Raw genomic sequence first — 22,971 nt, 5'->3', positions numbered from 1 at the left:
CCAAGCACAGCATTTACCAGAAACTCATTGCATAATATTTGCTTCTGGGTGTTGACTAAGAGTTCTGCCACTGAATTGTTTCTTGGGGGTGAAAGATGATGGATCATCAACATTCAGATCATTATCCAGTTAAAGCATCGGGATTTAATTTTATTTTGGTCCTGATCTACAATTTTATCAGGGACCACACAGCATTTTGGTTGTAATTTACACTGGTTGTAACATGCTAGTTCCAGTCACCTTGAGTTCCTGTTTTGTTTTTGCTGTCAAGTCACAAACGAATTATAGTGACCCAGTTAGGTTTTCAAGGCAACAAATGTTCAGAGGTGGTTTGCCATGGCCTGCCTCTGAGCAACTACCCTGGTATTCCTTGACTAGGGCCTACCCTGCTTGCTTCTGAGATAGGACAAGCTCAGGCTAGCCTGGACTATCCAGGTCACAGCCAAGTTCTTCTTAGTTGATATTGATACATGATACATTGACAGCAATTTAGCATGCATCAACCGGATCAGAGTTGCATCCCAGGGTATGGCTCGTGGGAACAAGATATAGGAGTTTTATTGAAACTTAAGCAGGTCTGAATGTTTTAGTAACTGGACCGGAGGTCTCCTCTGTGTACTTCACCTTCAGTTCCCAGATGGAAAGAAGGTGAGAAATGGAGAAGAGGAGAAGGATGTTGCAAGCTGCTTTGTCTAGTCCCCACTGTGGAACACTGTGGGACATGGGTGGCCAAACTGCAGTTCTTCAGATGTCTATGGACTACAATTCCTAAGAGCCCCTGACAGCACTGGTAGGAGCTCATGGGAATAGTAGTCCATGCTGTAGGGCAGGGGTAGTCAACCTGTGGTCCTCCAGATGTTCATGGACTACAATTCCCATGAGCACCTGCCAGCAAACGCTGTCAGGGGCTCATGGGAATTGTAGTCCATGAACATCTGGAGGATCACAGGTTGACTACCCCTGCTGTAGGGTATAACTATCTGGAGAATTGTAGCCCATGGACATCTGGAGAATCATGGGAATTGTAGTCCATGGACATCTGGAGGACCACAGGTTGACTATCCCTGATCTAAATAATAACTTGGATAGTTAGTTGGAGGAGGGGGACAGCCTTTCGGAAGCAAGCTGCAATTTTTAATGTATGTGCTTGGTGTAGTGATTAGGAGAGGCAGCTTGTAATCTGGAGAACTGGGTTTGATTCTTCACTCCTCCACAAGAAGCTAGTTGGGTGACCTTGAACCAGTCACAGTTCTCTCGGTGCTCTCTTAGCCTCACATGCCTCACAGAGTATCTTCTGTAGGAAGAGGAAGGGAAGGCGATTGTAAGCTGCTTTGAGACTCCTTTGGGTAGTAAAAAGCAGAGTATGAAAACGCAGCTCTTCCCTTATGTGCTATGATTCCCCCCCTGCAATCACTGCGTGTATTTTTAAAGTCTTCAAGGTTCTTTTCTCCCTTCTGCCCTGCGGCAGTCACAGCCCCCTCCTCAACACACCTATGCTATCTTGAAATGACGATAATGTTCTTTCAATGCTGCCTATCTGTAGGAGGCCCCGGCTTGAGCTTCAAGAAAATGATCAGTTTTTTGTCTTGCGCCGGACAAATGATTTCATCCTGCCAGCTTTCTGTCTTCACCGTCTGACAAGCCACAGACATCTTCATCTTAGGGCAAGAGATTCCCAGCCGGAAATCATGCACTATTGAAAGACATGCCAAACTAGAGTCTTACCATTATTTTACATACATAAGCTAGTTCTCTGAGAACTTATATGGTAGATATTTTGTGTTGTCCACATAGCTTTGAGGGAAAGAATCCCTTTGTCTCCTCCGTATGCAAAGTAACCTCATTGGTGCTTGCCTTTCTAGTTTATTCATGTGTGCCTCAGTCCATACAGCCATTCCTAAAGTCCTTAAAGAGAGAAAAGGAGGGAGGAGAAAGTCTACAGCCGTGATCCATGGGGGGGAGGCACCTTGTGAGGCCCCTGGAAGTGTGGGGCTCATGGCACGTGCTCCATGGATAGATCAGCCCTGAAAGTATTCCCTAAGGTCACGGCTGGGATGTTGAATGGACTGGTTTGCCTTGTAAAGCATGGAACAGCTTGCAGTTTACCTAAGGTGACCAGATTTTAACATTGGTAAAGCAGGACACCATTGACCGGGGGGGGGGGGGGTTCTTGATTAAAAATGTGGTCTATATGGAGCAACAAAAAGTTTCATAGAACACAAAAATAGTATTGTTATATATATATTTTTAATTTCAACATAAGTACAATTTGCCAGGTGCCCTCAGATGTCCCTCCAAAAGTGGGACAATCTGGTCATCTTAAGTTTACCCCTTTTTTCTCCTGCACAGTCAGATGCATCTTAAATGACTGGCATCAGCTAGACTGGTTTGGCTGCATTTTGTGCCTGAGAAGTTAGCAGCATCTAAGAAGAGATCACAAGAAGCAATTAGCTGGATTCATGAGCAGACACCGAAGACGTGCAGAGATACCTAAATAGTTAAGGCTCCATTTGAAAATCTCAAATGGATCCATTTTCTTTTTACAATGATGTGCCTTTTAAATGAGGGCAGTATTTAGATATAATAGATAAATAAATAAATAAATAAATAAATAAATAAATAAATAAATAAAAATAAAGAAAGAGGGCAGAAGGCAGTGGCAAGCAGCAGTTGCTGTGAGAAAGCAGCTAATTGTATGAAGAAGTACAATCATGCCAATTGGACCCATCATGCCAATTGGAACCATCCCTTGGATACTCCCTGCCTATGCCCAGTAAGCAGGACATGAGGCAAACCAACAGGTATTTGAGCATGATTGGTCTTAACAGCTGCATTAGCAAATGAATGCAACTAACCAAAGTAATAGCCACTATAGCCAATACAATGCACACTATTGGCATTATTGGGGAGCAATCAAAATATCACAAAAAAGCGTGCAAGCTTTTTTTGTTCCTTAGATCTTTTTCTTCTCTGTCCTGGAAGATCCTGAAACCTGATTTGTACCCATCACTAGTAATCCCACTAAACGTACAACACACTAAATCGCATTAAATGTACAACACATCCATGTGTCGTAAATGTATGACACAAACTCCATTTTAAGACTCCTGCAGCTGCATGGTCTGAAATCAGGTGACCAAACATATGTGTGGGGCTGGCATACTACTCCATCTCTGTGAGAAAGGCAGACTATAGGTAAAGTAAAATAAAGAAATGTAGCTGCTTTGCACAGAGATTCTGGACACACACAGTTATTTTGCCTCACCAACATCAACATCAGCCCTGAAAAAGACATAGGGAGTCTTCATCTACATTCCCACATTCCTACATTCCCTAGTCTACTTGCAAGAATCATAATAAATATATACAGCTATTTAATTTCGATTAGACACAATCAGCTCCATGTAAGTACCACGGTTTCCTCAGTTTGTGGATGATCGGCAGCCAAATTATCAAGCATCAATATGTCCAAAATAAAAGATCAAACCACAAAATTCAGGAAGTGAAGGCTCCCAAGTTGCTTTTGCTTGAACATCAGCAGTTGAGCTGCCGTGTTGCTCTGAGGTCTCTTCATCTGGGGACAATCCTATCAATTTGGCTTCTCACTGGGTACTGTATACAAATAGCTTCATTAGTTTCCCTCCCCTACTGTTGAGAACCCCCTGAAACATTCTTCAGGTTTTGAGAAAGCCCAGAAGTGGTACAATCGTGTAGAATATGGTTGGGAAGCATAGTTGTGTACACACCCACCTGGGGCCCCTCCCCTTCCCACCCCTTCAGACACATAATTGGCCATGGGGGGTTGACATAAACATATATGTTCATATCACCTGAGCCTCCGGGGAGGGCGGTATAGAAGTATGGTAAATAAATAAATAAATAAATAAACAAATTAAAAAAATAAAAATTAATTCACTTTCACCCATTTGGGAAATCCTTCTAGGTCAGTCAAGAAGCCCAGTTTTTCACAAAACCCTGTTTGAGAAAGCTTGGATTAGGTCACCCTGAGGTCACCCCACAAGTGCCCATGGCAGAGTGAGGACACCAATCTGGGTCTCCCAGATCCGAGTTCAGCACTCTAACCTAGCTTTTCTCACCTTTTTTACCATTGAGAACCCTCTGAAACATTGTTTGAGAAACCCCAGAACTGGAGCAATTGTGCAGAATATGGTTGGGATGCATAGTTGTGTACACTCCCACCTGGGGTCCTTCCCCTTCCCACCACTCCAGGACCACTGTTGGCCATTGAGGGGGCGGATGTTGACTATATATGGTCATATCACCCGATAAATGTTTAACAAATGTAAAAAATATATTAAAAATTAATTAACTCCCACCCATTTGGGAAACCCTTCCATGGCCATCAAGAAACCACAGGGTTTCACAAAACCCTGGTTGAAAAAAAACCTGCTCTAACCATTACACAACAAAGCCTTTCTGTCACATGTGACTCCATGTAGAACCTATTCCATTTCCCATAGGATGGTGATCCCATAGTAAGGATTTTGACACATCAATAACTTGAATATTGAAGTTCAGAAAACAGATTAGTGAGGAAAGGATGCAAAGACATCTTTGTTTAGTTTGAATAATAGTCTCCAGTAAAGGGAGCTACCTTCATGTATCATCCAGATGCATCTCATTATCTAGATGCATTCTCTTTCATTCTTTATTCTGCCTGCCAATCACCATCTCCCCCAGTATGAGTTCATTTCCAGGGCGCACATAATTTCCTGCAACCAAAACAGTAGGCACGGCATTTAAAAACAAGTGAAGAATGAATATTTCAAGCAGTGTCCTGAAAAATCGATGGAACGTCATTTCTGTATAAGTCAGAAATTAAATTTGGTTGTTCCCCATGTTTTATGAAAGAAAGCCTCTGGTTGCACACTGTTCAAAGCACAAGGCCCCTCCTGAGCCTCTGGTCTAGTACCCAACATTTCCTTGCAGGTATGATGCACATCATGCTCTCTGTGCATCAGTAAAAATGCAAATGATCTCTAGCCATCTGGCTCATGCCACGTTTCCATTGTGTTGCTCAAATTACCCTCCCCCTGGATTGGACATAAAAAGCTGCAGCTTGACGGTTTGCAGAATGTTCAGGGCAAACAAAACAACATTATACTTTAGCAGTATCTTAAATCTCCTATACATATTGCCAGAACTTTTCTCCCTCTCAATTCCATGGCCCCAGTACAGAGAATTCAGACTTGTAGCTCAAAGACCTCATTATGTAGTGCACTCTGTTCTACAAGATCCACAATTCAACTGGGCAAACAGATCCAATTTTACCAGAGATTCTTCCACACCATTTTACTTTTCTATAACAATATTTGCTTCATATTCTTCTCCCTCTCTCTCCCTCTCCCTCCCTCTCTCAGTTCAGGCAATACTCAAGACCATGGTTTAATTACACATGGTTGTGACTTTGCCTGAAAGCAGGCCATTCCACTCATATGGTTAGTTACGGCAAAATGACACTATATATTTTTGGCAAGTTGGGTCTGGTTCCCAGGACGTGACTTGCTTTGCCTGAGGCCACAGAGTAGCTATGGGTGTCTTTTAAAAAACTAGATGAAGCCCAGTTTAGCTGGGCACTGCATGGGGGGTGGTGATCACCTCCTTGTGGGCCACTTTTTTGAACTGAAATGATTCCCTTAAAGCTATTTTGGCTTGGGAAAATGGTGTGCGGGGGTGGGGCTTCTCCATGCTGCTGTCCTGGACCAAATTGGGCTCCCTCCCACCCATTTTTAAAGTGACATTCCCCACAGTTGGGGAACCTGGCCTACCGAGCAAGTATCATATAGTTCGACCCTCGGAGGCCATCAAGCCAAGATTGGATGATGGTTTATTAATGTTCATCTTTATTTAATGCCTAACTCCATTTGCAACAAGCACAGAGTCGTATTTGTCATGATCCTTCCACTCTGTTCTAAACCAGAAGCTTCAGAATAACACACAATATCATGTCCAGAATGCCCCCAAATCCAGAATGTTGATAACAATAAGGAGGAATATTGTGTAGGATAACACAAAACCCAAAATGTTGATGAGAACCACACTATATACACTATTATGAAGAGCTAAATATATATCAAAGATAGGGCCATTCCGCACCCAATTTAAAAAGTGAGAGTCTTACCCTTTGCAAGCGCCATATTTTTGGCATTTTGCACTATGTCATAAACATCCAGCATTACAGCAGCCAACCAGCAGCTACATCCTCCATTTTAAAGCACTTGCAGGTGAGTCGACAAAACTGGATTATCCCTGCCATATAGTGCTAGCAGGATGAGAGCAGCCAGCAAGACACTTGCACAAGACACATGCGTTACCAAAGTGGCTAAAGTAGCAAGATCTCCAGCTCTAGTGCCTGCCCTCAAGCCCTCCTCCATCTCTCTTCACCCAAAATGGGGCTTTGTTTTTTTTAAAAGACTGACTGGAGCAACGAATAGAGCAGAATTACCCAGGCAGAGCACAAAATAAACTTCCCCACCAGTTTGCCATAAAGCATGCCTCTTCCCCACCAAAAAAACAAAATGAATCCCCCCCATTTTTTTAACCTTCAAGGCTCTGGATTGTAAGAGGGCTTGCAGTGAAAGGAGCCCTATGAATAGATGCATATGCATTTAAATAAATAAGTCACATTAAAAAATAAATTAGCGGGCATCGCGGTCCCTGTAAAAGAGCAAGATTGGCCGCCTATCTTGATTGACTGGTGGAAGACAGGAGAGTGTCTACTGCATTCCCCTCTTCTGCCATTTCAAGCTGGCGTCTGAAATAGCAGGAAGCGCTAGAGGGCACCAGAGGAGCCACCAGGTGAGGAATTCTGGGAGGCCATTTTTTTTTTAGTGTTACGCCATTGCACTGGCCTAATGCTGATTTTTTAAATGTATGGAATGGCCCACAGAATAAACAGAATTTGAATGATATATATTTAATCACTGGAACCTATACATTTTGGAAAATGTAACGCATATGTATGCATTACAAAATCATAGCAAAGCACATACCAGAGAACTGTATGTATTGTAAAATGTGTGAACAACATGTAACAGGAATTTGGAACAGTATCCTGTTTTTAAATCTTTTCATCCGAAAGACTACAAAATGGAAGTGAGATTAAATTTCCGTAGCTGGGTCTTGCATATAACCAGAAAGTACCTGCTATTCATTACATCAAGACTTATCTAGCAGAGGGTTAGAGGCAGCTACAGTAAAATATATTGTTCCTAAAACACCAATTAGCATAGAATTGGTGACCCTCAATAAATTCCAGTTTGTGGTTCGTTTCCTTTTATTATGAGGGTATATATCCTTTTGGAAAAAAAAATCCCATTTTAATATAATAAAAAGACAAACCAGCCTCTGATTATAATCAGCACAGCTGCTGACTATTCTGGCTTACTCCCACGAGATGCAAACTCTTGAGTATTTACAAACCATAGGAAAAAAAATAGAGAATAAGTATGACATGACTAGAAGATCTAGGTTTACAAATGTTTTTACCTACAATTTAAAAACTTCACTGTGGCTGCAAATACAGATCTGCACAATCCTTAGCGCAGCTCTTTTTCTAAAGAATGTGGAATCCAAGATGGCTCCAAAGGCTTGGGGTTGTTTTGTTTTTTGTTTGTTTTTTAGGAAAGTGTCTGAGAAAAGACCAGTCCTGCAGTCTTTTCCTGTCTGTTCCAGCCTATTGATACCATGTTACAGACAGAGTACAAAAAGCAGACAAAAAGCAGAGTACAGAAAGCAACAATTTCTGATAGTATATTATAGCCCAATTTCTTTACGGAAAGCAGGTTTAAAAATATTGATTTATATTTTATTTGTTGCTTCACAAATATTTGTTGCTTCACGAACACCAAATATTATACAAATGGAAAACTATTTCCATTTCGATTCTGTGCTCCCCCACATGCATCCAGCTGGGTGACCTTGGGCTCGCCACGGCACTGATAAAACTGTTCTGACGGAGCAGTGATATCAGTGCTCTCTCAGCCTCACCCACCCCACAGGGTGTCTGTTGTGGGGAGAGGAATGGGAAGGCGACTGTAAGCCGCTTTGAGCCTCCTTCGGGTAGGGAAAAGCGGCATATAAGAACCAACTCTTCTTCTTCTTCTAAAGCCACTTGCAGACTTCTAACAAACATTAAAAGCTATAATCTAACCTCTTCATCGAAATAACCAATGAAAAGTTGTATTTTACATATTCTGTGGAATGATGCTAAGGTGGGAGCCATTCTGACTTAACCAGAGAGGAGCCATCACAGAGAATGCTTAGGTACCACAAGCCACCAATTTTGTCCGTTCTTCAGGATAGTGTGAGAGAGCATTCTTACAATTTCACGTGGCTTCCAGTATCATGTGTTTCAGTGGCATCATTTCACACATTAAGTGGCACATTAGGTGCCCTTTGAATACAGGGGAACATCTTATCCATGAGTGGATTCCATGGGACTCGGAGAATGTTTAACAATGCCATCCTAAAAAGAGTTATGCCCTTCTAAAGGCACTGTAAACAATGGGTTAAGCAGGCATAACTTTCCTTAGGATAATAAAATCGGAGTCCAGTAGCATCTTTAAGACCAACAAAGATTTATTCAGGGCATGAGCTTTCGAGTGCAAGCACTCTTCGTTAGACTATGAACTCCTTACATGACAGGGAATAATTACTTAGGATGATACTCCTGTTAACTGAAGCACATGGCTGGGGCCAACTACAGGATTGTATCCCATGGGGAAAGTATCCTGAAGTGCTTATGTCATGGCTAAAATCGATGTCATTAGCCCAACCAGTCACTATTTAGATATTTTCCTGGACACATCTTCTCACAGACATGTGGCTCATACACTGTTGGGGGAATGCTGAAAAGATGTATTATATGAGTCTGGTTTAGGATGGCATGTGCATCTATCCTTTATGTCTGAACTGTAAATTGAATAAAGCACATAAGCAGGTCTAGGTAATGTGAGAAGTCTGGGACCAGTTGGGTGGGGCCCGTGTGGTACTTCTTCCTATTCCAGACTTCAGCTGTGGAGTTGGCATGCCCATGGAAAGGAGCTGAACCATGTTATCCTCTCCTGCAGTTTGAGGGACCTAACCTTGCTCAGTGATTCAGGAAGGAACAGAGGAAGTGAAGTAATGCAAGTATCCAATATTGGAGGCAATATGAAAATGGTGCGGTTTTATTACTGAGCCGAATCGTTCAAGGGATATAGGTACTAAGTCAAAAAATAATTATTTGATGATGCTGCAGTCATTGGGTGATAAGAAGTATGTGACGACAACTGATGAGAAATCAAACAATGGGTAGGTCCAATAATTCTTCAGAAGATTATTGACAGGCTGCCAATCACAGATCTTTCCCCCAGTTCTCTTTCCCATAGCAATTCACTACAGCCTTAGGAGAGTTGGTTACTGGGGTCATGGGATATGGGAGGACTAATAACCACTTGCACTGTGGCCTGCAGCACGTGTGGTGGGGGAAGGGGACAAAATGGCCTTCCTGTCTCTTCAGAGGGTGGAATTTTGCTGAAGGAATGGGGAGAAGACAATTTTGCCCCTGCAGTCTTCTCAATGCAATCCTGAATCCACAGTGCAGTTCATGTGGGTCTTGCAAACTTATGGTTCTTTCACAGAGTCATAAAATGCTGCAGGAGAGAGGGGGATGTGGCCCGTGATCCATGTGCACAAACCCAATTTTTCCTGCCTTTGACTGCTAAACTCTTATGGGTTGGATTAAAAGTGGGATTAAAGGGATCACAATACACATGTAAACCAGCCATATCCGTGGCATTAAAGGCATCTTCTGTCTCTGTTGACATAGTCTCTTGGTAAAATGTCAGTCTGGATCCCAGCATGGAATGTATTTATATCATAACTTTTTGTTTTAACCCCCTCCCTAAACCACACCAAATGCGTAGACACGATGGCACAGATGTACAAACGTTGTCGACCCAGTTGAATTAAAAATAACGGCTGCTGATCAGTGGTTTTAAAAAACCTCTTCATTTGTTTGTTTTGCTGTCTGGTACTATGGAAAGGAAAGCTCATTCCATTTTACCTGCTAATTAAAACAAAAATTCACATACCCCAATTTATTCTTTCTGCCTGGTGGCCCATAAGAAGGCAAAATGGCTAGATCATTGTTCTGAGACTTTGGGAGACCCGAGGTCAAGAAACAGACATAGAATCGCTAAAAAGTATTATGGTAGCAAAAGAACTTTGGGGAGGTGAGTGTTGAACTGACAGCAATGACAAGATAATTATAGTGTGGGGGAGGTATGAGGGCTAACAGTATCTGAGCAGGTCTCTGGCAGTTTTAGATTGCAGCAGGCAGGAGGCAATTTGAAATGAAATCTGACAGCTGTTTTTAAGTAAAATGAGAAACTCCATGGTAGAATCTGAAGTCAAGTATAATGACAGTGCCTGAAAACATGTATAAAGGAAGGAAGGCCAATAGGACATCTAGGCTAAGATTTGAAGGCTGAGGCAATTATTTCCACGTGAGGAATGGGCTTGTGTTTCAGCAGCACCCCAACCACTTTTAATCCCTCCCATGAGTGTTTGGTAGTCAAAGGTGGGGGAAAACAAAGACAGATTTTTTTTAAAAAAAATTCCAGTCACAAATTTTTTACTGAAAGGAAAGACTGGTGCAATTTTGTTCTGCTGTTCTGTATACAACAAAGAGAGCAATCCTAAAGAGGCCTACTTAGAATCTTACTCAAGTCTATTCAATGGAAATTACTGACAGAAAAGTGTTTTTAGGATTGTGTTGTTACTGTGCAATACTATGCAGAGTCGCTCCAGCTTACACCCCAATTAGAGTTCATCTGCATAGTGTTGTGCTTCTAAGTTGCAATACTGCCTGCTCTTACTTAGGAGTAGTAAGTAACAGCCAACACAGTAGGATTTACTTTTGAGTAAATGCGCACTGGATCACACCATTGGTTTTTAATGTGTTCTGCAGCTTAAGGTCAATGGACTTCAAATGAACATGTGTGGCATTGTCGTTTAAAGTAAGGTTTTGTATGGTTATTGCACATTTTTTAAGAAAAGGAATTTCTTTCATGGTGAAACTTCAGCTTCTTTATGTTTCTGTCTGTCACCAATATATTCAGACCCATCATTAGGCCTAGTCTAGTGAAGCATCCTTGGAATTTTCCTGGCCTTAGGCAGGCCGATCTCTGCACTCCCTTAATTGACCTATGACCCTCGCCTGGCATTCTGGGCCTGCATATACTTTTTCTGTTAGAATATAGCACGTGTGGATAATTTTGAAGGGAACCAAAAATAGTTCAATTACAGATGGTCTGTGAACAGAGGTCCTAGACCTCTCAGCAATATAACCATTAGTTACAGAAATGAGCCAATAGTCTGCAATTTCAAAGGTATTGGTTAAAAGCCATGCCTTTCCCTCCAGTCTCTTTTCCCCTCACCCCCTCCAATTTCTGTCCCTTTAGAGCTGTAAAGTCCCAATGTACCTGTCTCATTAGGTGTACCTACAGGCAAGTTCAAAAAACTCTGCTCCAATTGCAGCAATGCAATAATCAGGCTTCCTTATAATGACATGCACCTACTTGTTTGGAGTGCTCACTGATGTATTTTTTGTACTCTCTACTAGCCCAGGTGGCAAAGCATTCCAGAAGGGAACTTACAAAGGCTCAGCTTTGTTGTGAGGTGACAGTTCTGAAAATATATGAGTTTTGTGACAGCGGCGTATACTTGAATGTGATGGCCGGTAGCCTAAATGACATTAAATAGAGGTTGGATATATTCGTGGAGGGTATGCCCATCAATAGCTACTAGTCATGATGCCTCCACATCCAGAGGCAGTAAAACTTTGAATACGAGTTCTAAGAGGCAACATCAGGGGAGGGGTTTAGCCCATATCTCTTAGTTTGTTGACTTTCCAGGGCTACTGGTTAGCCAGTAGGTGATGCTGAACTACATGAATCAGTAATCCGATCCGGCAGGACTCTTGTTAGGTTCTTGTGACAAATATAAAAGACACCTTCCAGAGTTTGCAATATAACATGAAGAAAAGTATAGGTTCTGTTATTTTGCTGCTAACCTGTGATTCCATTTAATTTTATTTTGAAAATTTTTCTTTTTTATTAAAGATAAATTAATATGCTCTAACGGCAATAATCCTCTTGTGGCGCAGAGTGGTAAGGCAGCCGTCTGAAAGCTTTGCCCATGAGGCTGGGAGTTCAATCCCAGCAGCCAGCTCAAGGTGGACTCAGCCTTCCATCCTTCCGAGGTCGGTAAAATGAGTACCCAGCTTGCTGGGGGGTAAACGGTAATGACTGGGGAAGGCACTGGCAAACCACCCCGTATTGAGTCTGCCATGAAAACGCTGGAGGGCGTCACCCCAAGGGTCAGACATGACTCGGTGCTTGCACAGGGGATACCTTTACCTTTACCTTTAATGGCAATAATAAATCCGGGAGTAAAAGCTGTTTAGAGACAAAGGTGATGCCCAACCTTCCCTTGAACTTGTGATCAATGTGGTACTGTTTCTGCTATGTAGATAGCCTAATAGCTTCGGCATGTGTCAAATCTATGCACTGTATCTTGTGTTCCTTCATTTATTTTCCTGGTCATTTTTACAAGAAGCCAAATAATGAATGGTCTGAGATCTAAGTGGAGGCTAGGCTAGGTAATGGAGGCTTCGCTGCATACTTGCTTCAATGTTTTGTACAATAAGTACACTGAAACGGAGAGTCTTCTTTCTGGGATCTTTAAGTGCATTGCAATTATGTGAAATTTGCTTGGCTCTGCCGGTAGCCTTTGAAGTGAAAGTTAAGAAGACGGTTGCATTAGCCACTGATGTTGATACAATCTGCGATACGCCATGCAGCTCAATAGCTCTGTGTTTTGCCTTTGGATCTCTTCAATATCCTCATTGTTACATTATTGCTAGTAAATGCAGAGAGATAGTGCAAATGGAAGATGAACTTAAGGACAGTCCTAGAGAAATGAAATTACTCTGCATCTTGGCAGGAAAACCAAAAGTGTAATTCTGCATTGTGGACTGATTTCTTCCTAAAATTACATGGAGTAGGGAGATGTAGGAGTATATGAAATTATAGATTACAAATTAGCCTATCGAAAAAATGGAAATGTCCATCATGTTCAAGTAGACACAACAGTGGCCCTTTCTATCCTGAAAGCATATGAATGAATGAATATGAAGAGTAATCTGGACACAATGACTTCAGTTTAGCAAGCAGGGGCTGTCCCCTAGGAGCCATATAGATCTTCTTTCTCCTGTGAGGCAGCCTCTCTGCTAACAAATGTGGGCAGCATCCCAGCCTGGGTACATTTCAAGGACAGAACTCCATCCTTGCTTATTCAAGAGCATCTGCCAGTTGGCAGCTTCTTTTGCCACATAGCTATTCACAGGAAAAGCTGGAGCAGAGGTGCTCATGAGAACCTCAAGAAAGCGCTGCATATTTCTAAGGGTGTCCTCTCCTGGAAGTCAGTTTAGTGTAGTTTTCAGAGTGTCTGACTAAGACTGGAAACCTCTGGGTTCAAACCCACACTCAACTGCAAGGCTCACTAGGCTATCTTGGGCCTGTCGGTGTCTCTCAGTTCATCTGCCCCATAGAGTTCTTGTGAAGTTTGAATTAACCCCAAAGCTAACCATGGGATGGATCCAGCCAAGCATTTCTGGGTTTGCTGGTTCCCCTGTCCTGCAGATGGTCTCTGTAGATCAGGGGTAGTCAAACTGCGGCCCTCCAGATGTCCATGGACTACAATTACCAGGAGCCCCCTGCCAACGAACGCTGGCAGGGGGCTCCTGGGAATTGTAGTCCATGGACATCTGGAGGGCCGCAGTTTGACTACCCCTGCTGTAGATTGTGAGTGAGCTCCAGTGGCAAACCACCTCTATCAGTCTCTTGCCTTATTGGGTCATGAGTTAGCTATAACATGAGGGCACTTTATAACACTTTTGAACCTGTGGACACCTTTGTAATTTTGATAGGGGATGTTAAGTGCCACCCCAAGATGGCTGTCCCTGTGGAGGTTCAGCCAAACCCAAAATGACCCACGCAGGAAACCAAATACCTCCCTGCTGACTAGTGATAGCATCAGAAAAGAAATTGGGGGTGGGGAGCACAGAAGGGGCATAGTATATTTCTGAGTGGACAAGCTTAATAGAGATGTAATTTACATTTCATGGCAAACACATGCATACAGGGCCAGTTTATCCATTAAGCACAGGGCCAAGGGCCCACAAAAATATTTTGATTTCCTTTAAAATCAGAAGAAAAAAAATGAACTTTTAGTGTAAAAAAAAATGTGCCCCCCCCCACTTCAGGGGAAAAAAAAGAAATTTTAGGGTCAATGAAAATCTACTATGGTTTTGCCTTAAAACAGGGAAATGTTGAAGTAATTAAAGTTATATCAAAATATTTTTTAATATTGATGATATTATTATGGTGGGAGCAGCCCATAAAGGCAAAAATGCCTAGGACCCACAAAAGTCATAATACAGCCCTGATAGCACGTATTAATGAAAACAGCCTTCTCTGACTACTTGAATTGTCATGTACTGAGAAAAAACATTGTCTACAGTAGAGGTATGTACTTGGATATATCTGAGCCAAATACCATATTAGCATTTTCCAGCTATTCTTTCAACTGGATATAGAATTGGGTATTTTTTCAGCTACCCCAAATGGGACCAGCTGTTAGTCAAAGGACATTTTAATAGATTGCAATTTGATGATATGTGGATGCACTTAAGAACCTGATAAAAATGCATACATTTGTTGAAGAAGACTGAAGGAGTTTTCAACAACATCAATTTCTTACTAGCATCAACAATAAGTTCAGCCTGTGGTTGAAATAGTGAACATAATGAAGGAGCATCCAGTGAATGACATAGCTGGAAATCAACAAAGCATTCCTATATATTGCCATAGTAGTAATAACAGAACTACTGACATTTCTTACTGTTTATGTATGACCTTTGTTTCATCAGCAGTTAACACAATGAAGCTAGCTTCCTTAATTTAGTCAGAAATTGACTCCAGAACCATTCTGCACATGATGCTTAACAAAACATTTTGAACAGAATGATGAGTATACTTCGCATTGCATGGAAGAGTATCTATTATAGACTGGATTCTGAGATTGTACTTTGCAATTAAGTGCAAGATTTCGAGAACATTTCCCATTATCACTCGCCTCGTTTTTCCAATGTCCATGCTGAGCAATATTTTATATAGCAGTGAACAAGAGAATTTCTGCAAGACTGGCTACACAATACCTATTTTCTTTTATAAGATATTTATGAACATAATTGTGCTAAAACAGAACCACCTTTGTATTTATGTGTTTGTTTGTAGCTCTCCCATTCTACCATGCAGTCTTTGCGGACTACACTTCTATTATGAAGATTCAGTTCTTAATGGTTATCAGTAGTCTTTTTCCAGCTTTTGTACCCTCTGTGGTAGAACAGTTTAATTCCGGCCTGTAGGCCCTGTTCTACCCTACCTTCTTGGGTTTTCCCAACCCAAGGGGCTTTTTTCTCTGCGTCCAACTACCACCACCATCTGATATTTGCAGATGTTGCCCACTAGAGGGGTCAGTACTCCTGCTTCCCCTCCAAGTTCTGAGGCCTTGATTCTATGTCTCCGGCCACCTAGCATCTGGTTACCATGGGGACAGTTTGCTACCTTGTGTACCATTAGGGGAGTAGCCACTTGATAACTTACTGCCCTCCTCTTCCTCCTGGAGTTCATTTTAAAATAGCATGTCCAAGATGGTCTATATGGCATAGAGCAGTAGTCCCCAACCTTTTTATCACCGGGGACCACTCAATGCTTGACAATTTTACTGAGGCCCACAGGGGGGGGGTAGTAGTTTACTCCTCTACTCTCAACCACTGCCCTATGGTAATGTTTAAACATCCCTTCAGCCATCTGCAATCAAGTGAGCGCTTCTAAGCGCTGGGACTCCGGGGGGGGGCAGGGAAGCCGAGGCGACGCTTCTGCTCAGGGAGGCGGGGTGGCTGGGGTGGGGGTGGGAGGCACAGCCGTTGGCATGCCAGCGAGCGCAGACGTGGAGCTCTGAGCCTGCACATGTGCGCCTGCCGGATCGGGGGAGAAGGCGTCCTTCGCGGCCCACCTCCAATTAGTCGAAGGACCACATATGGTCCGCGGGCCACAGGTTGGGGATCGCTAACATAGAGAACCACTATCAGGATCAAAAATTACAAAGTATTTATTTAAAAGAAATGTTTACAAACATACTTTTAGCATGATTGATCCAAGATTCAAATGAAAAGGGTGCAATGGGGTTCTTCTGTCCCTTCTATTCATGCCCTATCTGTTCTTAAATATAAGGCAGCATTTCAGCGTATTTTTATTAATTAAATTTATAGCCTGCCTTCTTCCTTGGACTCAAGGTGGGTTACATATAAAAAATATCCCCATAAAATCCAAACCTAAAAACAGCCTAATTAATTAATTAATTCTTTACAGCCTTAGTCCAAAGAATACTGAGATAGCAAGATCCCTTCTACCTCCCGCAGTCATCTAACAAGGGTGTGCTAGATATTATAGCGGAACCTGAGGGGGAGCCCTTGCTGACCTGGCTTCAACCATAGACCTGGTAGAAGAGCTCAGTATTATAGGCCCTGCGGAATTTTGCCAGCTCTGTCAGGGTCCTCAGTTCTCCGAGGAGGTCACCAGGTCAGGGCCCGAAAAGGGGCTAGGAACCACTCTCCTGGGCTAGGAACCACTAACCGATTAGTACTCACAAAGTGGAATCCCCTGTGTGTGGGGGGGCATAAGTGAATAAGCAGCCCCTCAGATAGGCTGAGCCCAAGCCACGGATGGCCTTAAAAGTAAAAACCAGAACCTTGAACTAGATCCGATCCAGAACTGCTAAACAATGCAGCTGAAGGTTTTTGGTGTTTTTGTTTGTTTGTTTGTTTGTTTTACAGCTACAGGACTTTTACAGGAGTTCCATTACCTTCAAGCCACCTTCAGCTGTGCCAGCCAACAGATGGCCATACCTCAAGGAGTTCTGTCTGCCTAGATGGAATCAGCACACCAAAGAGTGCTTCCTTCTTACTCTCAGGTGTTTTATCACCTTTTCCTCCACCCACTGACCAGGTTGGGCTGAATCAAAGAAGTTTGTTCTGAAGTTTCCAGGAGTTTTGTCTTGAAGGCCCAGTATTAATTCCTTCAAATTTCTGTTCCCTGCTTGGGAGGGAGGGGGGAACTGATCCATCCCATTCTCCCTAGCTAGACCTATAAGCATTTCTCAATAGGTCACTGCGGGGAGGTTGGGAAGCAATTGTTCCTGTTCTCTGCCCAGAAAGAAAAACTTTGAAAACTTAGAGTGAAGGTTTTGTTCAGTTCCAGTGCCCAAAGGAAAAATGCATTTCTTCACAGTCTCTATGAGTCAATGCATTTCCACCATTACAGGTATTGCTTTCAGTGAAAGAGCTACAAATAAAGCAAAATGCAGCATTTTCTATTATAATATATTCTAGACAGGAGTAAAATTTGTACCATGCTGGACTGAAATGTCTCCATGATTAGCCATATTTTGTTTTTGGGAAACTTTTTAGCACTGGCTGAATTTGACCTTGTTCTTTAGACTGTGCAGTGCCTTTAGGACCAGATAGTTCATTTATAAAGGAAGGCACTAAATCAACAACTGAGCCAACATCAGGGAGCTCTGGAACACTTTCGTCTTCTGAATTGTCTATTTCACAAAATTTAGATTCACTACTGCCGGATAATTCTTTCTCCCAGTCGATTTCTGATTCATTTACTCTTTGCGTATCTGTGGCATCAAGCCTTTCCTTTCCTTTCCTAAGCAAATCCAATCACGTATCAAAGTAATACTCTAGCAGAAATGAACAGAAACTACTTCAACTTCAGAAGTTACCTTTAGAAATAAATATGAGAAACAGGGAGAGCAGAGATGAGTGAGCAGAGAAACAAAATGTCAGCTCTCTGTGAAATCTAAAGCCAGGCCAGTTATCCCGCTTTAGTCCCACTTTGGAGAACGTGGGATCCTTTGAAAGTCAAAAGACTGGCCTTTGACAGAAAATTGGGAAAGCTGTGAAATTGAAAGTTTATTGCTTGGGGAGGAACCTTGAGCGCAGATTTCCTTCAGAGATCAAGGGACACGGGTTTTCATGGCAATTTAGAAGTCAAATTGTCAGTGATTGCTGCATATCATAAAGTTTAGTCTTCCTGCAGTGTATTGTCTTCTTGCCCAATGGGACTTGATTGTCCTTGTTCTGTTGACACAAACAAAGCAACCATTTCTAGACTGGCCTATACTAAGGATGTTTCAGAAAAATCAACACCGGCTCTAATCTACCCCCACCAGCCTTGGATTAACCATTAAACAAAGTAAGTACATGCTTAGGCCACCATGGAGAAAATGTAGTCATTTTTTTGTCCTTATCTGCCATGTTTGACTTTAATCTGCATTGTTTTTAAAAAGTTTTCTTTGGCATGGTGAGTGAATAAGTTTAAAAGTTTAGTTTGGAGGTGTCATTAGCGATCACATTTGTTTCCATCTCACAATGTGAGAGTTTCATTTCTGTCAAATGTAAATACAGCTGGCTGGGTCTGGCTAGCATTTAACTCATCAACTGATTTGTGTAATGGACCCTTACGCTCTTTCTTTTATTATTTCTTTTATTGATTTTTCACATAGAGTAAGTTGTAGTGTCAAAGGGCACCATGGTCGGGCTGTATTTAGCGCATCAATTGGCTTTAATCTGGCACTGACCCCCACCCTTAGCAGTTCCCTTTCTCTTTTCCAAGATTGCTACTAGCCTGCTTGGATCTTGAAGAAGAAGAAGAAGAGTTGGTTCTTATATGCCGCTTTTCTCTACCTGAAGGAGGCTCAAAGCGGCTTACAGTCGCCTTCCCATTCCTCTCCCCACAACAGACACCCTGTGGGGTGGGTGAGGCTGAGAGAGCTCTGATATCACTGCTCGGTCAGAACAGTTTTATCAGTGCCATGGCAAGCCTAAGGTCACCCAGCTGGCTGCATGTGGGGGAGTGCAGAATTGAACCCGGCATGCCAGATTAGAAGTCCACACTCCTAACCACTACACCATAGTGTACTTCCATACTACCTGCAAAACGCCTTTGTTGGATGGACCATCAAAAGCCTGTATCACTAACATATGGATGCTCCTGTACATGTGAAACTTGCCCTTCCTTCAAGTAATGGCATCTGTCCAGCAATGGAGGGTGACTGAGGTGGTGATTTTTTTTGTTTGGGATCTGCCGCCGCCCCCGGCCACCCTCTGGTGCCACCCTTGCTCCTCACATCTTCTGGGAAGGAGGAAATCCTGAAGAGGAATGAAATCACACAAGATAGTTCAGTTCTTACCAGTTCTTCTGATCCTCCAGTTGAAAACCCTTTACTCTGAAAGAAGGCAGCCCATAACAACCCCTGACTTAACAATGGCACCAACCATTTTCTAAAAGGTTTTCCAGGTGCCCAGTGGCAGGTGTGTTGGGGAAGCCTGCTCTAACTGGATCATGGACAGTAAAGAGAGAAAAAGACCACTTGGATCTAAGTAAATCCCACAAGAAGGATTATTTCTGAGGAAGCATGCTTAGGATGTGGATAAATTGGAGCAACTCTGTATAGGATTGTGCTGCAAATACCTCTGCAGATTGTCTTCTCCAGATGGGCAAAATTACCGCTCTGCAGACAACATGATCCAAAGGCAAAACCTAAGTCCTATTGTACATGCTTGTTCTATGAAAAGGAATTCGTGGATTAAAAAAATAACGAGGAGTCTTAATTGTTTGCCTCAGTATATCAAATGAGATTCACATACCACTGCCAATTTTCCAAGTTTATAGTCAACAGAATTCACACAATGCTTTCTTGATGCTGTGAATATTCCATACCTTCTGACCTTTCAAAGACACATCTCAAACTGATGGCTGTTCTCCAGCATTCAATGTGTGAACCGTATTATCCCCGTGTAACTGTTGTGTCCCACTCACAAAAGCAGTTAATGAGGCTGTGTCTACTGCCAGACAAGCAATGTGGGCCTCGGTCCAGCAACCAACCAACCCCCGTCACCCATGCATGTAGCTACATGAATAGACCAACGAATCAGTGTAGAAACAGGAGAGGCTGCTAGTGCATTGTTGTGTATGTAAGAGATGTGAGATAGTTGACTAAACAAAGGCACAACATAACTCATCAAGGTTGTAATGTATTGTGCTTAATTTGTTTTCAAGAGCAGGAGATAAGATTGCCTCATCTCAAGTACTACCGGTTCACCTTACCATGAAATGTAGGGTCAGGTCTTTAATTACATTGTGCAGAAAGCTAAAAAAAAAAAATTGTACTCAGTTTTTGTCTTGCAACAGAACTGAAAATAAAAATCAAAGGACAACCTGTTATTGCCTACCTTGTATTGAAGAAGAAGAGTTATTTTCACCCTGCTTTTTCCTGTCCAAAGGAGTCCCATAGCAGCTTCCAAACACTGTTCCCTTCCTCTCTCCACAACACACATCCTGTGAGGCAGGTAGGGCTGAGAGAGCTCTAACATAACTGCTCTGCAAGAACAACTCTGAAAGAACTGCGACTGGCCCAAGGTCACCCAGCTGGCTGCATGTGGGGGAATGGGGAATCAAATCTGGTTCTCCAGATCAGAATCTGCCTTTCTTTAACCCAGCGGTTCTCAACCTTACCAGTGCCGCAACACCAACTTCGGTGGTGGCCAGTGCCATGGCTTCACCAGCTGCTGGCTTCTGCCTCCGCCTGCTGCCCGCCACCACCTGCCTCCGCCTGCTGCCCGCCACCACCACCACCTGCCTCTGCCCAGTGCTGCAGTCTGGTGCCGCCGCAACGGCCAACAACATGGCAACCCTGGGGAAGGGGCCAAGTGACCCCCAATGGGGTTGAGAACCACTGCTTTAACCACTACATTGTTTGTAGATAGTTTTGATGACATTCTAGGCATAATTTAATCAAACACAGGTGTTACAGTGTTGAAAATGAAGAAAATAAAATGCAGCATGATACAAAAGAAAACAAGAGGGGATGGGTTGGACCTGGCCAATGTATTCATTCAATCTCATCTACTTCCACTCCTTATTACAACTCATATTACATATTATTTTTGTCATGCAGGTCTCATGATCCCAGGCTTAGATATTTGGTGGTCCAGGGGGACTCTCTCCTCAAATCTTTACCCTTCGAAAAGCTGGTTGGATCCGGCCCATTGCTTTACCTTGCTCAGTCATAAATCTTTTCAAACATTTTTTGAGGCGAGATGAGTAGAAAGCTAATAGGTGTGATTTCCTTCCTGAATTACTGAAAGCCAAAACATATTAATCATAATGATCCTTCACTCTCATAACATCATTCATTCCAGGATATGCAAGTAGATCACGGGGAAAGTTGTAAACAAACGAGCAGATTTATCATGCGGTCCATTGAATTCAACGGGCTTGTATTTTTTATTTATAAAGTTTCTATATGCCTGCCTTTCTCCTGAGCATCTCAGGGGAAATATAAAAAATAATTTGATAAAATAAATATTAAAATGATAGATTTAAAAACCAATATAGAACACAATGTATCTTCCCCAACTCCAGCAGGGCATTCCTCCTTTGCCCTGAAAACTTTCTGGAATAACTCTGCTCTACAGCCTTGCAGGAAAGCCAGGACGGTGGACAGCCACAACTTCTCCTAGGAGGCCTCTTCACAAGTAAGGGTGACATAGCTGAAACACAGACTTATGAGAGGGTTGCTAATTGACCAATGCCCTCAGGAGGAAAAGTGGTCTGTGTTATACAAATCTTTCGGAATAATTAAATGTGGGGCATCATTGTCAAGAACGCTTTCTTCATTTTTTTTAAAAAATGAATCGGGGTTTACTTCTCAGTAGACTGATTTAGGATTGCTCCCTGTTATGATGATAGGTCTTTGAAGGCTTCCTGGCACCAGATAATACTTGATTTATTTAATTTATTTTTGTATTTCTATTCCAGCCTTCCCTGAATATTCCTTCCTTCCTGAATATTCCCTGAATATTCATGTAACGTTGAACATTCCTCAAATTGCTTTTCTTTCTTTCTTTCTTTCTTTCTTTCTTTCTTTCTTTCTTTCTTTCTTTCTTTCTTTCTTTCTTTCTTTCTTTCTTCCTTCCTTTCTTCCTTTCTTCCTTTCTTCCTTTCTTCCTTTCTTCCTTCCTTCCTTCCTTCCTTCCTTCCTTCCTTCCTTCCTTCCTTCCTTCCTTCACTGTTAAGGTGACCCCATAGGGTTTGCAGGGCAAGAGACGTACGGAAGTAGTTTGCCATTGCCTGCCTCTGCATAGTTTCCTGCTGTTCTTTGGCTGTCTCCCATCCCAGGCTAATCTCGTTTAGCTAATCGGGGCTATCTAGGTCAGGGGTAGCCAGGAACCCCACATAAAACATATGAAAAATCTTTAAGGCATTTCTATCCCTCTTTCCCATTCATCACCCTTCCTCCCCCTATCTTAGCAATATCCAGTCCCTCCCTTGGTCATATTTTGTGAGAGCATCCTCTAGTCAAGGGGTAGTCAAACTGCGGCCCTCCAGATGTCCATGGACTACAATTCCCAGGAGCCCCTGCCAGCGAATGCTGGCAGGGGCTCCTGGGAATTGTAGTCCATGGACATCTGGAGGGCCGCAGTTTGACTGCCCCTGCTCTAGTCTAAAAACAAAGTACACTTTGTGGATGGTCCTTATTCCAAAACTACACCTTGACAAGCCTTATCATGACTAAAGCTACTGAATAACTGCATGAATGCCACCCATCTTTCAAAGTCAGTTCTCGTAAAATGTACACAAACCCATTATCTAGGATGACGATTAGAAATCTAAACAATGGTAGATAATTACACGGGAAATGCATGCGTACATCCAAGGCATGCCAGAGAGGCCCCAGTTTATCACCCACCCATAAATCCAAACTGCT

General features: G+C 42.6%; 1 protein-coding gene across 3 annotated transcripts in view; it reads left to right on the top strand.

Moving 5' to 3' along the window:
• Nucleotides 1-20,666, top strand: part of LYPD6B (LY6/PLAUR domain containing 6B) — a 112,977-nt gene extending 92,311 nt beyond the window's left edge. For all 3 annotated transcript variants that reach the window (XR_013228088.1, XR_013228087.1, XM_077320108.1), the window contains one exon: nt 16,967-20,666. Coding sequence is in view for 1 of the 3 variants with exons in the window: in XM_077320108.1 (XP_077176223.1) it covers nt 16,967-17,168 (202 nt within the window). In the remaining 2 variants the exon portion in view is untranslated. The remainder of the gene's footprint in view (nt 1-16,966) is intronic.
• The last annotated feature ends 2,305 nt before the right edge of the window (nt 20,667-22,971 follow it).

This window comes from Paroedura picta, chromosome 2 (genome assembly GCF_049243985.1).
Source record: "Paroedura picta isolate Pp20150507F chromosome 2, Ppicta_v3.0, whole genome shotgun sequence".
Lineage (NCBI taxonomy): Eukaryota > Metazoa > Chordata > Lepidosauria > Squamata > Gekkonidae > Paroedura > Paroedura picta.
Note: the sequence above shows the minus strand (reverse complement) of the source record. Positions and strands in the feature narration are given on the sequence as shown.